Source organism: Panicum virgatum, chromosome 2K, assembly GCF_016808335.1.
Source record: "Panicum virgatum strain AP13 chromosome 2K, P.virgatum_v5, whole genome shotgun sequence".
Lineage (NCBI taxonomy): Eukaryota > Viridiplantae > Streptophyta > Magnoliopsida > Poales > Poaceae > Panicum > Panicum virgatum.
The window spans coordinates 44,926,787-44,944,640 of record NC_053137.1 but is presented as its reverse complement, the minus strand read 5'-3'; the positions used below and the strand labels follow the sequence as shown (position 1 = coordinate 44,944,640).

Here is a 17,854-nt window from a genome sequence, read left to right as displayed (position 1 = left end):
CTGCTCGAGAGTATGATTGACCGGGCCCTTGTGGTAAGGGCACGTCTTCTTAAGCATGTCGTCGAACTGGCCACCACCGCCTCGAGGGGGGCCTCGAGGTCCTTGGCGGTCCGGGGCGGTAGCGAAGGCCTCCTCGGAGTCCTCTGCCTGCCTCGACATGCGCTGGTTCGGTGGGACCGGCTTCTTTCCCTTCCTCCCCCGCTTCTGTTTCTTGGTGGGGGCGTTGGGCTTGACGTTGCTGCCCTCCGCGGGCGCATCGTCCTTGCGCTTGCTCGACTTGTCATCGAAGATGGCTCCAACAGCCTCCGCGTCGGCGGCGTAGTTGGTTGCGGCGTCGAACAACTCATTGGTGTTGACGGGTCGGCTTCTCGCAAGCTCGTGCACCAGGTTCCTGCACGTCGTACCCTCGAGGAAAGTGTTGATGACCTCGACGTGGGTGACGCTGGGGAGCTCGGTGCATTGCTTGGAGAAGCGTCGCACGTAGTCACGCAGGGACTCGCGGGGCTTCTGGCGACACCCTTTGAGGTCCCAGGAGTTCCCAGGATGTACGTACGTGCCCTGGAAATTGCCCACGAAGATCTGGACCAAGTCGGCCAAGTTGTGGATCTGATCCGCAGGCAGATGCCCGAGCCACGTTCGTGTGGCGTCGGCAAGGTGAAGAGGAAGGTTGCGGATGATGACCGCGTCCTCCGTCGCGCCGCCTAGCTGGCACGCTAGGCGGTAGTCATTGAGCCAAACTGCAGGATCAGTCTCGCCCGGGTACTTCACGAGGGTGTTGGGTTGTCGAAAGTGCGGGGGGAAAAGATGCAGTTCGGATCTTCCGGCTGAACACACGGGTGCCCGGAGGCTCCGGTGACTCACCCCTGTCGTGCTCGGGGTCGAAGTGTCCACCCCGTCGAGGGGTGTACCTCCTGCCGTCGATGATGCAGCGGGCGTCACCGTTGCCGGCATGCCCGCGCATATCACGGATTTGCTCCCTTATGGGAACTCTCCCGATGCGCTCGTGCACCGAGGGTGCCTTCGCACCGGGCGCTACGGCTGCCTTGCCCTTCCCTGCTGGTGGTGTGTGCACAGAAACCTCGCAGTCCTGGTGCGCAATCCCACCAGGCTGCTCCGGGGCTCTCGAGCGCATACGAGACGCAGAACTCTCGGCCTGCTGCACGGCAGCTTGCTCGATGAGCTCCTGTGCCTCTCGGCGCAGGTTGCGGCCCGAAGGCGTCGATGGCTCGGGCATAGCTTGGAGTAGATAGGCCGCAGCGACGAGTTTTTCGTCGGCCGTCTTCAGTTCCGGAGGTTTATCGACATTGTCGTCGGCTAGGATCCGCTCTCGAGCGACGCGTCCCGCTGCCTGGGCATGTGCACCACGCGCGGTACGTTGCTGCTCGAGTGCGGTGCGCAGCTCCTGGGTTTGCTGACGTTGCTCGTTGAGCTTGGCCTGAAGCTCCTTGAGCTGCGCCAGCTGAGCTTGCCGCGCCGCCGAGCTTGACGAAGAAGAAGGGGTTGCAGGCGGCACCACCGGTGGGTTCGCCTGCGCGTCTACCCCGCCATTTTCGTCATCACCCGGGGCGTTGTCGCCTTGCCCATCCCCGAGCTGGGCCATGAAGCACTCCCGAGCAGGATCGTAATCCCCCTCGCTGGAGTCTTCGGAGCAGGTGAGGCAGTAAGCCATCACCAGCTGGAACGAGCGGAGAGCGTCGGGGTCGCGGACCCCGGAGTAGTCCTCGGCCCCTTCGGCCGTGAAGTTGTTCATGAAGAAGTTGATGTCATCGGCGCTTGAGCTCGCCGTCTCGGGGTAGGATTCGTCAGGAGATGACGCGATGAGGCTGCGGATCGACAGGAGATGATGACCCGGCAGGTCCTCATACTTGGTGAAGTTAGCGCTGGTTAACGATGCGTGGGTGGCAGCATTGAGCATCCCGAAGAGGAAGGGCGATGGCGAGGTCGAGCCCCCCTGGGAGACTCCAGTGCTATAGCAGGTGACGGTGCCGGCGCAGATGACGCCGAGGCACGTGATGACGAAGCGGTGGCCCCATCGGCCGTGATGCTGAGTTGCGACATGCCAGCCTCAACCCTCGTGGGGGAGCTGTGGCGTGCCGCACGATGCCGCTCCGCGCGTGCTTGTCGCGAACGCTGACCCGAGCGCCTGTTGCGCCGGGCTGGTGAAGTCGGGGTGACGGGGTTGCGTCTGGGCGAGAGGAGCTGCATGAGGTAACCGTTGCCGGTTACTCTAAACTCGAGGCTCCCGAACCGGATCATGTGCCCCGCTGGGAGCAGATCCGAAACACCCATAGGGTATGGGTTGGATCTGCCCGCCATCCCTAGAAATCAAGTGGGAACAAGAGAGAAAATGTCACGCAGCATCCCCTACCTGGCGCGCCAACTGTCGGTGTCCTGACCCGGGGACCCGGATCCCAACTAGTAAATGCTGCGTGTTTCCTCGTCCCAGATGATGATGCAAGAGGCAACACAGTAACGCACGATTTATCCTGGTTCCGGCCGCGGGGCCGTACGTCCAGCAAAGGGGGTGTGCGAGGGCACTGTATTATCTTGCACCCGGAGGGCTTGTAGTAGGGGGTACAAGCGAGGTGAGAGAGGGAGGAAGGCTCCCAAGACTATGCTAGAAGAGGGGTTGAACGTGGCGAATAGGGATGCCGGAGCGTAGGTGATGATGGATCATGTCCGAAAGTGTCTCGTCTAAAGGAAGCCCGCCTCCTCCTTTTATAGTCACAAGAGGGGCGGCGTGCATGAGTAGGGGAGCATGGAAGTCGTCGTTTTCCCCCGAATCGTGGGGGTACAGTGGTCGGATACTGTAGAAAGTACACTGGGGCATGGCGACTGGCGAGGCGGTCGTCCTGGATATCGTCCTTCGTCCCGCGGAGATCGCGCCGGTGTCCTGCCAGCCCCTGCAAGTGGCATGACGGCGTTTCGTGGGCCCTGCAGGTTAGGGTCCAGCGTACTCCAGCGGTGGCATTCTGCGGGCCCCGCAGGTCAAAGTCTTGCGTGCACCAGCGGCGGCGGGGCACGCGACGGTCCTGGACCCCTTAGTCGGAGTGCCGTCGCGCACACTCGGAGGTCCGGAGGACACGTGGGGTCCCGGACCCCTCGAGGGGGGGTCCGGGGCTCCGGCTGCGGGTGATGGGCATTCCTCTTCGAGGGGCGCGTGGCGACACCGGACCCCTTCCCGAACAGGGGGTGGGTCCGGCGTCGTACCTATGGTGAGGCGGAGTCCGGTCAGCCGAAGTAGGTGGAATAGTAACGGGAGCAGTGACGAGCCCGTCTTGTCCCGCGTCGCAGGTTCCACAGTGCCGCCACAGCGTCCGGGATGGCGGAGCAGTGACCGGAGGTGATGGATGGGACTCCTGTCACAGCTACTGTGGGAATGGCGGCCTGACGCCGCCTATCCTGAGCATTGTGGAAGAGTGATGGGCATTCAATGCCTCCGTACGACAAGCGGTTGGGCAACGGGGCCTTTCGTCCCTGTGCCGAGGGGTGGCCTCGAGCAAGGCGGAGATGACTTACCCGCTCGAGGGTAGATTCGCTACCCTCGAGCGAGGTGGAGATGCGTTGCGCGGTCGAGGGTTCCGAGGGGAGCCCTCGAGCGAGGCGGAGATGAGTGACCCGCTCGAGGGTAGATCCGCTACCTTCGAGTGAGGCGGGCCTGAGAGGGGTGCGAATGGTCCACATGCTGGACTTCTTTGAGTCCTTCCCTTTCTTCCAGATTTGGATGGAGGCCGTGGGCCTTCGTGGGCCCAGTTGCCTTAACATGTGTTTGTGTTTTGAAGCGGTCTGAGTACCCCAATTAGGGTATCCCTATTTGTGGTACCGACAATCATAAAATGAAAAAAATACAACTTAAAATAGGCTTTTCAACTCTACTTCACAACTTGGGCTCAATTAGCCCACTGTCCAACCCTTCTGGGCCGGCCCAAACTCCTCCCACTCCCACCTCCCCTCACCTCAGGCCTCAGCCCAGCCCGACCCGACCTGCTTCCTCCACCTCCAATCCTCCATTCCCTGGTAACCTAGCAGAGCCCCCGACCCCCCATCTAGGCCGGCAGCGGCGCGGCACCGGCGGCCGGCACCAGCAGGGGCGGCAGCGGCGGCCTAGCGCGCCGCGCACACGGGCACGGTGGCCGGGCGGCCGGGCATGGCTAGCAGGCCTGACGGCCAGGCCCTGGGCACGGCGGGCAGGCAGGGGCCATCGCCCATGCTAGCTATGACGGCCAGGCCCTAGGCACGGCGGGCAGGCAGGGGCCAGCGCCCAGCAGCGGCGCTTGGCGTGGAGCGCCCAGCAGGCAGCGGCGGCGTTTGGCGCGGCGGGCAGGAAGCCTGGGCCTTGCTGCGGCTGCAGGCAGAGGCACTGAGGCAGGGTGGAGAACTGGAGCATGCGAGCGGCACATGTTCTGAAAAAGCACCGATGAGTGATTCTCGCTTTTTGCTTATCCCTTCCATTATGACTTGGGATTACCATTTACTTGTTAATTTGTGACAATCGTAGAGCAATGTAGTGACTCGACTGACTGCAATTTTTAGGTTCAAATATGAAGAAGAAGATGGGTAGTGGTGCTGTTACTAATCTGCATTCAGAACATCATCTCTTATTTTCAAGCTATTATGGATCTAAAAGTTAAACTGTAGGCTGAAATTTGTAAGCTTTCTTATCATTTGTTGTTTTATCCTTTATTTATTTTACATGTTTGCCAAACAATTTCAAATATGCTATGATAAATGCTGTGATTTTGATACTTGATTATGTGATATGTATATATACTTTAGACTGCTAAAAAAAATTCGCCCATTGAAAATTTGGAATACCCAAATTTCAAATCCTGGGCCCGCCCCTGCTCATTGATAGCTCTGAAACAAGACTTTGGAGCACATCACTTCTCAAGCACAGGTGAGACCAAGACACATTGATTACTGTAAAAAAAAATATATACACAATTTCTAGGTTTATAAATTTATAATATATGTATATACTCATGCCCTTATACTAGAGTCACCAGTATATGTTATAGTAGAGAAAGTAACCTCATCATATCCTCTCTTTTGTATGGTGTCTCAGAATCATCCTAACATGTATTGCGGTATTTGCTCAACTTAACTTAATTCTTCCTGAGTTTATTATTTTTGAAGCTTTAGTTATTGACTACTATGCCCTCAACGAATTGAGGATTTTATTTTGGTTGACTTTGGGGTCAGTTTGCCTGTTGAATACGTAGCTTTCTACTTTTCTTTGGTATCTTTGATTGATATTGGCCAAATATATATACCTTAGAGTGTAATGTGTTTTAAAATACATTTTTATGAAGTTCTTAAATTTAGATGCTAAAACTGTTGGAATTACAAAGTTTTACAGTTTGGAGTACAAAGTTAGTAATGTCATATTCAAAGTTCATATATCCAGGATTGTAACATTTCTTCAGATAAAATTTTAGAACTGAGAGGTACAAACTTCACGATAGCCTAGGTCAAAGTTCCCAATACGTGAATATAAAGTTTTTTTTATTACGAAGCATTAGACCTAAAAGGACAAAGTTTTAAATATGCTATCACAAAGTTCTAGAATTTTTAAGAGTAAAGTTGGAATTCACGAGAGTACAAAGCTTATAGCATGCTAGTAGAAAGTTTCTAATTTTGACTGCAAAGTTCATAGTTTATTTTACTAAAAAAAATTTGACAAGCGATTTCAAAGATTCTGAGTGAAAGTGAGAAGTTACTGAATTTATTGTTAATTTTTTATTTCAGTAGAAAGTTTTTATTTAAAAATTTCTATATCTATTTTAGTAAAACATTTTCAAATATCCATGTATAAAGTTTTGTTATGTAGTTGTATAGATTTTTAAATTTAATTATATAAAGTTCTTGAATTTAGTGTACAAAGTTTTGAAATTACAAAGTTGTGAACTCAGGTGTAAAAAGTTTGAAAATATGTTAGTAGAAAGTTTCTAAATATAGAGTGCAATGTTTGAATTAAAGTGTTGTATTTGGGAGTAGAAATTTAGAATGGGCCAGGTTTTTGAAATCAAAGTATAAAATTTGGATTTCTGCGTGTAAAATCTGCAAGTATTCAGTTGGTTTGGCTTTTTACAATGTAAAGTTTCATATCTAGTAATAGAAACTTCCAATATATCTACAAGTATTCTCAAGTACCTGCCTTCACTAACATAGAACACAATTCTGTATTTTACTTGGTGCAACAGAGTGCAAACAATTGCATTGCAGCCACTTTGCTATCAACGTTACTGATTACGCAAATGTTCATAAATGCAAATGCATACATGTCATCAGGACCTTCAAGCGCCATAAATTTAGGATAACAAATTACCCTTTTTTTTGCAATACAAGATCTTTTTGCTACCAGTTGAGGACCTTCAACCGGTATATTTGTTATGAAACTCATGCAAAGCCGCGATGGTGAGAAGCAACACTTGTTCAAACTTGTGAGTGCACTTTTTCTTTTACCCATTCCTATTTTATTTTCATGGTTCATGAGTAGTCAAAATATATTTACTTATTTAAATATCATAGTTTCATATTCTAAAATTTTTGGACTACAAAGTTTATTAGTGTGCTAGTACAAAATTTATAGTTTCAGATTTCAAAGTTTTTGGGGTCTACAAAACTTATTATGTGCTAGTACAAAGCTCATAGTGTGCTAGTACAAAGCTCATAGTATTCTAGTACAAAGTTCATAGTTTTTTGCTCTCAAAGTTTTTATGGCCTCAAACTTTATTATTGTGGTACTATAAAGTTCACAATTTCGTATTTGAAAGTTTTTCTTGGATCTGCAAACTTTAATTGCAGTGGTACTACATATTTCAAAGTTTTTGGGAAGCTAATAAAATTTGTTCATGTGGTAGTAAGAAGTTCATGGCTTCACGTTCAAAAGTTTCAAACTAATAAAAAATTATTACTGTAGTACAAAGTTTATAGCTTCACACTTCAAAGTTTTCTTAGAACTACAAACCAGATTGCATTTTCTTTTTTATATTTCTATTATTTTTTGATGTAAAAAATATTTTAAATAGAATTTATATTTTCTTCCCAAAGATGCAAAACTACTTTATGAATGCATATGCTACTACTTGCTGACACACCCATGCAATGAAAAGTACGACACCCTTGTGGAGATCAAAAAAATACTAAACATGCATGTAAGTTCATCTGTAGATATCTCTTTAGCTCATTTTTTTAAACTTATTTTAACTGTTGCACAGTTACAAATCTCTAATTTTTCCAAAAAAAATATTTTTTTAGAGCATTACCATTGACTTCTATAAGTGAAGATGATGCAGTTTATGATTAAAAAAGACAACGTTATTGGATGAAGAATATGGACGCGTTGTTTATTCTATGTTGGAGAATAACGACCAATCAATTTTCTTTTTTATTATTTTTTTAATCCTCCTATATGGCTAAACATGAGATGCTGGAGATTTGTTCTACATTTCTTTATCAAATATTTTATCCCTTTTTGTTTCTATTTTCTCAAATTTTTAACTACTTCTACATGGATATGGGTGTGAAACCCCCCGCCCATTCACTCACCCACACACCCGCTGTCCAAAAAAAAGAAAAAAAAAGAGTAAAAAGCATAGTACAGCATGGAACTAGCAAGTCAAATGCTTATTTGCTACTATTACTGGCACTGCACGTGCGCTGCTTGTTGGTTGCAATGCTCGTTCGCCGCTTTGTCATCGCAGCGCACGATCGCCAAATAGCGCCCCCGTCTCGACCCTGTCAAGTCACCTATTTGTAAGTTGAAAAGTGAAATAAGTGATTTATTTTGTCAAATAGTATTAGTTTATTAAGTCATGAGACTTATAAGTCATAAATAGGTATACCCCTGTTTAGAACTTATAAGTCATCCTCTTTTCCCCATTTCTTTGTGGAACCCACACTTAAAGCCATAAGGAAAGGAGGAGATATGGGATAAAACAAGAATTTTAATGAGCTTATAAATCACCTACAACCAAATAGGCGTAACTTATAAGTCACTAATTTTTAGTCACCAGACTAAACTAATAAAAATCAAATCAGGAACCTAAGAGAACTGAAGTTCTCGATTTCGGTTCGGTTCGGCTCTGGTTCACTGTTTTTTTGTTTCGGTCTTCAGTTCTCGGTTATATTAACCCAGGGTGACGGCCTACTGAGATCGGGTATAGCCACACAAAAAATGGGGAGCAGAACAAGACGAAGATTGCTTCTCCGTTAACGTTAAGTTGAGCGTGAAAATATCATTTGCTCCCTTTTGAAGCCTGCAATGCAAAATGACTGATTTTTAGCCGTTTGTTATGTCTCACCATATGCTCCCCATCTGTTCCTCTCGCCCAAACCCTTGATTGAAATGATGGCTAACACTCACAGTGGAATATTGTTTTCCGTTTAATCGGTTGCTTTGATCGATGAACGGTCCTTTTTCCATTTAAATATCCGCTTTTGCCCGAATAATGGGCTAAATGGTAGGCGACAGACTGTTTACCGTTCAACATTTTAGAATAACACTGTCTGAAATAGATGGTGCTGTTAAATTAGGATCCGATTTTACATCTATTGTCAAATAGAAATGACTGAACTTTGTAGGATCCATAAAAACAGTGTCAAATAAGAAATTATCTTCTTAGTTTCAGGGGGGGGCCACCTCAACTGACGTGGAGTAGTGTCAGGACTGAAAAAAAAATCTTACTATTACTAATTAGAGGTTCCTTTTGAAGCCTCCACATAAAGCCACCTAGGATCCTATGTGGACATCCTAGAAAATAAGAGAAATCAAAGAAATTCTTACGTGAAGCCACCTAGGATCCTAGGTGGACATCCTAGAAAATAAGAGAAATCAATAAAATTCTTTAAAAAAATATCTAGCCATTAATCTATATAATATAATTATAATAGCCTTTGGATCTAAACACATCCACCCGTACGGCACCTAGCTGAAAGCTGATCGGACGGAAGCAAAGCTCCCCAAGTAACGGATGTAGTTTAATATTGACTGATTTTCTTATATCTCATCGTTATTTGAATCATAGAGAATCTATATCTCCAAGGCTAATCTCTATCTCCAACTAACAAACATAAAAGGATAGCTCGAAAACCAAATCACGTAATCATGTAATCATGTGCGAGTCTCTATCTCCAAGGCTAATCTCTACCTCCAACTAACAAACATAAAAAGGAGATTTCCAAAACCAGATCACGTAATCACGTACAAGAACACCACTGGCCGTCCACCGGCAGGAACATACGTTGGCGCTGTTCATCGACTCCCCACCAGCAGGAACATACGCCGGCTGTTCTAACGTCGCTTCAATCAACACATAGGTACGCTGGCCGTTCTAACGTCGCTTCGATCAACACATAGGTAATCATGTTGAATCAATACTGAACGAAAGACACATGCAATTAGTTTAGTGTCAACTAATGTCGCTTGTAGTTCTAGATTCGTTTCATCATCTCGCAATGGTATTACTCTTTATATAGAAAATAGTTCAATTTTACATTCCTTTTGAATATATCTCGCAAGATCGTTGTTCTTTTCTAATGGTTGTAGTCCCATATTTGTGTATATGATTACTTTTGTATAGGAAAAATAGCTGAATTTGATCCATCACCACCTTGCTGATGCAGTTGAACAAGTTGCAATGGTGAGCAAAACATTAAGTGAAATTAGAACAGGAAAAGAACTTTGGAAAATCAAGGGAAGGGTAACCAGAGTATGGAATGTAATATTGCTGGGTAGTGGCGAACAATTAAGTCTTGACATGATCCTTATTGATCAGCAGGTATAATAGTATTTCACTATTATTGCAAATTTTAAGTTTTTTAGTTTATACAAATTATTAATGATGATGATAAATCAGGGAACCATGATGCACGGAGTTATCAATAAGGTCTATATGGAAAGTTTAAACCACTAATTGAGGAAGGTAAATAAACCATCTTATGATGCCATAAAAAAATAACACGTACAACAACCACGGTAAATTCAATCGATTCTTTATCTTGATAAATTTTTTAACAAATAACCCGTGCGGTAGCACGGGTTGATGGACTAAATAACCCGTGCGGTAGCATGGGTTGATGGACTAGTGCAAATAATGCTCCTCCAGTCCTCGAGGTCTCCTAAAGCCACTCATTGTATAGTTTCATGGCATAACTATTAGAACTGAGAACTAGACAACTATTTCATGAGTATGAAACATCCTCATTCTCTCTTCTGGCTACATTAGCAAAATTGAGATGTGGCATAGAATTTGTGAAATTCTCCATAAAATTCATTGAGTCTGGCCTAATCTATTTTCGGAACAGCATGAAACGAACCAAAAAAAAATAGAAAACAAACGAACCACCTAGCAGCAGAAACGGACCCGAATCCAGATGTGGCCTAGTCTGCGTTGTTGCAACCTGTCGTCCAGAAAAGCCCGTAGAGTTGTTGATCTGATAAGACGCCCTCTCTTCAGGCCCATCCCACCATAGACTCGGATCGCGGTCCGTTTCTGGCCCAAGTTCAGATTGCGGAAATGTGATTCACCATTTTCTTTTTTATCGTCTCAAAATCATACCAAAACATGTCAAAAAAGTTTATTTTTTCTTCAAAGAAACAGGATATCGTACGCAGAAAACAACACGAAGTCAATTAGTCAATCTGTTCGTTTATCCTTCGATGACTCCGGGTTGCCTTTGGTCCAAAAGTGGCAGCTCGAGAAATTGCTGTGGCAGGGCAGCGGTGAAGAGATAATATTATTTACTTTCACTCTGTTTGTTGTTTGGTTCCTCCAGCCAGCCAACAGTATTTTTCTCTTATATAGCTCTAGCACCAACCTACAGCCACCAGCCAGCAGTATTTTTCTCTCACACCACTCCAGCACCATTACAGCGACCAGCCAGCAGTATTTTTCTCTCACACCACTCCAGCACCATTACAGCGAACAGAGTGTTTATCTCCAACATAATAAAAAAGCAGCCGCGTGAACCGATCTTACCTTATCACCACGGCACCGCCAAATCTGAAATCTTCACTTCGTTCCCTCCTTTACCACCGCCTTAGCAATTTTCTTTTCAAAAATAAAATACAGCCGCCAATGCTTTTCGTTCAAAAATAATGCCGCTACCAAAAAAAACTCTTCTCCCGTTGACCTCTGCAGTTGATTAAGCTGACATTAACAGCGACACGATTAGCGGTCAACCAAAAGTATTCTCAAAGTAGTAGCGACTAGCCGCTCGTTAATCAAGCCCGGCCCCGTGCTGCAGCTGCAGGGGGCACACGACCTACGAACTGGAGCGCTCAATCTCCCGACGCCGAGGACGCGAGGAAACCGCACAGGAAACAGTCGACGCGACGACGCGGGGAGAAGAGGAGGAAGACCCGTCGGATTGGCAAAAGGGAACCGAAGCAAGAGGGAGGGAGACTCGTCTTCGACCACTTGGTTCGGTTGGTGAATGGTGACTCGTCTTCGGCCACTTGTCCTGTCCTATCCACGAGCACAGCTACCGGTGACGCGCCAGCGGCTGCCGTCAGCGAGCCGGCCGATCGCGTCGTCAGCAGAGCAGCTCATACTCCTCGTCCGAAACCGATCGGGAGAGATTTGATAGGCTGTGACGGTGGCGGAGGGACGTCAGGCGTGACGCGGCATGCTGACGGCGGCGGGATCGGGATCGGGATGGCCGCCGGTCAAGTCGTTGCCGGAGCCCGGAGGCCAGACGATCCCTACATAGCATGGCCCGCTGCGTCCTCGCACAAAGTTCACGTTTCCTCCCGTTCCGAGACCACCCGCTGCAGCTGCTGCTCCGGATCGCCATGGACGGCGACGGCGAGTGCTCGTCCCCCACCGGCAGAGCACCGGGGCTCCTGCCCCTCTTCGGCCCGTCATCACCGGCGGTGAGTCTCCATCTTCACCTCGGTCACCATCAGTTCGCTTCGACGCATTTCAACGCATTTTGCAAGTCTCTGCACTTTCTCTGACATCCTATGTTCCATTGGTGCCCGTGCGTGCGTGGGCAGGCGGAGAGCCTCGAGGACAAGCTGAGGCGGGTCAGCGAGGAGAACCGGAGGCTGTCCGGCGCGCTGGACGCCATCCTCGCCGACCGCCGCGCCCTCGCCGCGTCGCCGACGCCGAGCTGCCACGCGCACGGCAATGCGGCGCCGGCAGAAGTGGCCGCCGGCGGCGGCGGCGGCATGGTGACGGCCGAGCCGAGGTCCAAGGTCAGGACGGTGTGCGCGCGCGCCGAGCCGTCGGACGCCGACGCCAACCACCTCAAGGACGGCTACCAGTGGCGCAAGTACGGCCAGAAGGTGACGCGCGACAACCCGTACCCGAGGGCCTACTTCCGCTGCGCGTACGCTCCCTCCTGCCCCGTCAAGAAGAAGGTAACTAAAAGACCTGCAAATTTGCCCCTCATATCCTTCATTCTTCTGCTGGATTTTTAGTCCTGCAAAACCATGCCGATTTGCTCAGTTTTTCACCTTTTGTAAATAATCCTGTGTTTTTGCTGATTTTTCTTACAAAGTTTCTTGGCTGAACTTTTTTCTTGTAAAACGCAGGTGCAGAGGAGCGCGGAGGACAAGTCGATGCTGGTGGCGACGTACGAGGGCGAACACAACCACGAGCACCGCGCCCTGAGCGAGTATGTCAGCGACGCACCGGCGATCCAGCTGCTGCAGCAGCAGCAGGAGGCGGGGTCGCTGCCGTGCTCGATCTCCATCAACTCGTCGGGCCGGACGATCACGCTTGGTCTGGCGGACCAACGGCCGGGGTCGAACGCCGAGGCGGCCGCCGCCGCGGAGGTCATGACGCCGGAGTTTCGAAAGGTCCTGGTGGACGAGCTCGTGGATCTGCTCAAGAACGATCCGGAGTTCATGGAGTCTCTGACAAGCGCCGTGGCTGCGAGGGTGCTGGAGAGAATACCAGGGCAGATATTCTGATGCACGAGGAGGATGTGTCATGTGTAGGATGTCCGTGGATGCAAATGTGAATATATTCGTACACACGTGCAGTTTTCGTGGTTATAAATGTGCTTGGGATCTTGTGGATTCGCTCCTGCAAAAAGCAAAGTTCTGGTACCCGAAAGAACAGGGACAACATTACTTCAAGAATCTTTGTATTATTCACCATAGAAAAACCCTCAATTCACCTGTTGTTTAGAGTGTTTCTCACCGTTTGAATAATTGAAACCCACAGGCTAAATATCAATGTTTCAAAAGCAAGTACGAAAACAGAGTATGAGAAAGAATGCTTATTAGTCTGTATTCCTTTGCATGTATTTCTTGACACAAGCAATTTCTCTTCATCTAATTCTTTTTTCCCCCTAAACATAGTACAAATGTAAACGTCATATACCTGCACAAACACTCACCCTATAAACGTACACGTGCACACCATACCTCTATGAATGCGTCCACGAGATGTCAATCTTGAAGTTGATGAAGTCACTGCGAGGTTCTCACTAATGATTAATCATAAATATGACCAGCATGCTAAGCTAGAGACTAAAGCCAGCTGAACATGCTTGTAATGATCAATCGTGTCAATTTCTAAGATTGATAACCATGAAAGATGATCTCTCACGACTCACGAGTCATGTAAGAAAAGGATAAGTTGATGCTTTATATATATTTATTGCATACATACCGATTGAACTAACTATTACTACAATATATCTACATTTGATAGCTTTAATTGTAACCATTTCACTTTTTCTAAAAAAAAAGTATGGCTACAAGTTCGCACATAGATAGAGAAATTCCGGACACTCCAGTGCAACCTAAAATATCTGCTTAATTAATATGCCATGGATAAAGCTTTCCTTACAAATAATAGTAGTTAAGGTCAGAGTTTGGGAAGCCAAAATTGGATTCTCAATGTTAGGCAGATGGGCAGAAAACAAGAGATGGCATACCTGTTGCCGACACAAATGAATGTACTGTACAAAATGGAAAAAAATGGGGATGGAAAAAATATACAGATAGTAAATAGTAAATGGAGTCTATCACAACCAAATAGTAAAGATTACAGTTGCGCCAAGAAAAAGGACAAACTAGAGAAGTGCAAAGATAAACAATATTTAAATGTTGACCATAATTTACCCACTTACTTCTGCTCTCCCTGTTTTTAGTGATATATGAAGAACAAGCTAAGCAAATAAAAAATTAATTAGTTTTGTTAACGTCACATATTTTTTTTTAAAAAAAAGAGAGTAGTACTTTTGCCTCTTCTAAAACACATATATTTTTTTAAAAAAAATTGATGGCTTGTGTAGGAGCAGAAGTTAATCGAGTAGTATGTACTAGGTGTTAACTAGCTTTCTCTGCGCCGAACTTCTGTCAAATTCATGTGCTTCAAATTAAAAGCGCGGTGTAAGAATAGGCCATTTGCATCGAATAATTAGAACGGAATCAGTAAATAAAACCATCTAAAGAGCCATGCCATGTTATTATAGCTGCTGCTTATTCCTATTCCCATGCGGAAAACACGTGCGACGACGTCCAAGCGAGCGACGTCTTCTTCTGCACAAAAAGAACAGGAAAAAAAAAGAGAAAAACAGGGACCTAATGTTGACGACCAAAATTGACACTAGACAGTACCGACCGGTCTGACCGGTGTGCCCTAGCGGTCTGACCGGTCAGACGCTGTAGTTGATCCGGCAACAGCTGACCGGTCTGACCGGTCTTCGTGGAGTCCGAGTGTAATTAGATTATTTCATAGATTTTTATCTGTAAAAAGGATTACTTGTGGGATAAGTCCACCGCACCCTATAAATATAAAGGATCACTACGGATTGAGGGTATCCAATCGATCAAATATAATTTTTTTTTATCTTTTTACTTTTTCTTGCCCTAGTTTTTTCCCATCTACTATATGTTATTCCTCCTTTGTCTCTACATCGATTGAGAGTGTTCTAGGTGGCCTGCCGACCCTAGAACAATCTTGCGTGCGCCTGCCTCGACGGGTCCTTCCCGGGCGACATTCGTTGGTTTCGCCACCGGCCTGCCCGGCGACAACCGGTCTAACCGGTATACCCGACCAGTCTGACTGGTTTGAGCATCGGATTGGTGAAATGTCTTATAATTTGGAACGGATGTAGCATATATGACCTGGAGTTGACGGCATGTGCTTGACTTCCAAGCAGTTAATTACTAAACGCCATGCTTAGTCGCTTGATAACACCGCGATAACCTCTACACACAACTTAAGTGGCACTTGACTGACTGGACATTCTATTAACTGAAGACGAAGTACCAAAGTAGGAGTATTCATCAAGAAATTAAAAAAAACAAGATGTAGTGCCGATAATGACGAGGCTATATTTTTTATGACTTTGTATCACCAAGAGTAGTACAAGGCTACAAGCTTTATGTTACTGTCACTAGAGGTACAAAAGGTTTGCCAGAAAACCATAGAAAAGGAATCTAAACCAAGACTATATGCAGATCGAGTTAAGACTGAACCGTACCGGCCGCTTGGTGATTCTATTTGCAAAACATCGTGCCTCAACTTTTTCACTTCTAAGTTCAATTTACAGCCTCTCAACTATGGGCTACTTTGGAAACCAGACACTTCTCTCAACACTCAACTGTGTAGAAACATACTAACACATAAAACTAACACACTTGCGAGTGTGTCTCCTATCACTTGTCTATAAATAAACCGTTGAGCATGACCGCGTAATGTGTAATGGTAAATAAAGTTGTGTGCATAATTCGTTCTTAATAAAATTTGAAATCTGGTGAGTGAACTCATACCGAGCGATGATGAAGCTCAAATTCACTCTGTTCTAATCTATAATTTTTTGGAAGTACTAGTGGAGATGCACGTGCCACAAGCACATGTTGAAAGAACAATAATATTTAAAAATAATTGGATTGCACCGAACGACTATTAAATTTAAATTTATTTATTAATATCGTAGCAATCCAATCTCATCTAATATAAATTTAAATAACAAATCATATCATTATTAATTATTTACCATGTATATCATATAAGAATACATTTTCATAAGCTAGTTTGAAAAAAAATATACCTTCAACTCCATACATCGGATCATCTAGTTCCCATAAACCCGAGTCAAACTGGTCTTCTCGATCAATATTTCTAGTGCGCGCCCTAGTTAATCGACCAGACTGTTGTTGCGTAATAAAGATTGTAAGGTCCCAGTAACAAGTGTATGTATCTGTTCACCTAAAATCATTGGCCAAATATTATAGTCCACATATAACAAATATTACAGTTACTTTCATACTGAATTATAGATTATAATACCTTGGTTGTGTATTTTTGTTCCTTCTGGCATTCATTAGCTTTCAATATCTTCGCATGCTTTGCTAAAAAAAATATCAAAAGTTGAATGAGAAAAATATTTTACCTCTAGCAATTTCAGCAAAGAGCTCGACCTTCCATTGATACGGTAGTGAGAAGCACGTTAGGGGCGCATAGGGTGACCCCTCCATGGACATAAAGGGCCCTGATGACGATGACTATGTAACGTGCGATGTTAGGACAGGCTGGGAGAACGTCGGGATGCCGGTGACCAGGGAAACACAACGTTCGAATGGAATGAAGAACATTATCTTTAATAGCAACAAAACGATATGCGACACCGGTGGTCAGCATATCAACAGGCGCCGGTGGACAGGGACGTTGGTGGTTAGAACAAAAACAGGCGTAGGTGGCAGGGACAGCGGAGACAGGAAGACGTGTGCGCCGGTGGTGGATATGGGCGCCGGTGGCCTGGACGCTGGTGGCATGGACAATGGACGCCGGTGGAATGGAAAATAGAGGCAGGAGACAATGTATTGTTCCAAAAAAAAAGCTAAATCGTGTGTCTGTGCATAAGAAATGAAAGAAAATAATATATTTTCCTTCCAAATACAAACCATGTGCGTGTGCATAAGGAAAGAAAAAATAAACCGTGTGCGTGTGCATAAGGAAATAAGCAAAGGAAAGAAACAAAAGAATATTTTCCTTCCAAACGTACTTTTTCCTTCCTCTCATTTATGTGAATTATATAAATTGAATGGCCGGTCATGCAGGGTGGTTCGGACGAAATTTTTGCCATGCATGCTGCGGGCGTGTCATATCAAAGGAAAGTAAATTGCGGGTAGAACAAGTGGGTAAAACTTTTGGTAAAAAAATAAGTTTTTTGGGTGGAAACATTTTCCTTCTCGCAAAAAAGAGGGACTCCACCCCCTTTCGTCAAATCTTTGGATCTGACAAATGGAACCTCCGTGAGGGGTATGATGGGCCTAATCTTGGTGAGAAAGATTTTTAATTATTTCAACTTTTATAGTATAGATAGATTTTTCTTGTTTTTTTCTTGGACCAAGCACCTTGTTTAGTTGTTGAGAGTTGAGACTAAGGTCCTATTTGGATCTGCTATGGATAAACTTTAGCCCTGTCACATGGGATGTTTAGTTGCTAGTTAGAAGTATTAAATGTAGACTAATGCTAAACCAACTGCATAACCTATAAGTTAGTTCGTGAGACGAATCTATTAAGCCTAATTATTCAATAATTGATTGCTCATAGTTAGTCCTCCTAATTGGCATCGAAACATCCGATATGACAGAGTTAAACTTTAGCCCCTAGATCCAAACACGTTCTAACAGTTAGGATTACGTCTGCACCAACCCCTGTTCCATGCATCTCAATTTCTTGTAATCATGACAGTATGACACCATCGTGAAAACGACACGCATGCGTCAGATTATAGGCGTCATATGTACGTCGTGCCATGCCAAGTGGAGCATAGCTCGATCGGGTGAAAAGGATGTCCTGGAACCATAAACATGTTGAGACTTGACCTGCTTATTCTCAAGTCCTCACCATCAATCGCTCATGTGGGATACTGCCGTGAC

General features: G+C 45.8%; 1 protein-coding gene across 1 annotated transcript; it reads left to right on the top strand.

Moving 5' to 3' along the window:
* Nucleotides 1–11,701: 11,701 nt before the first annotated feature.
* LOC120695653 (WRKY transcription factor WRKY62-like) lies at nt 11,702–13,200 on the top strand. The gene is made up of 3 exons (XM_039978866.1): nt 11,702–11,878; nt 12,002–12,367; nt 12,542–13,200. Exons 1-3 carry the CDS (start codon nt 11,717–11,719, stop codon nt 12,920–12,922), a joined length of 909 nt encoding a protein of 302 aa, XP_039834800.1. The 5' UTR covers nt 11,702–11,716; the 3' UTR covers nt 12,923–13,200.
* Nucleotides 13,201–17,854: the final 4,654 nt, after the last annotated feature.

Coding starts and splice junctions, on each gene's coding strand:
- LOC120695653 (XM_039978866.1), top strand. CDS start 11,717: ATGGCCCGCTGCGTCCTCGCACAAAGTTCACGTTTCCTCCCGTTCCGA. Junction 11,879..12,001: donor TCGGCCCGTCATCACCGGCG/GTGAGTCTCCAT, acceptor GTGCGTGGGCAG/GCGGAGAGCCTCGAGGACAA. Junction 12,368..12,541: donor CCTGCCCCGTCAAGAAGAAG/GTAACTAAAAGA, acceptor TGTAAAACGCAG/GTGCAGAGGAGCGCGGAGGA.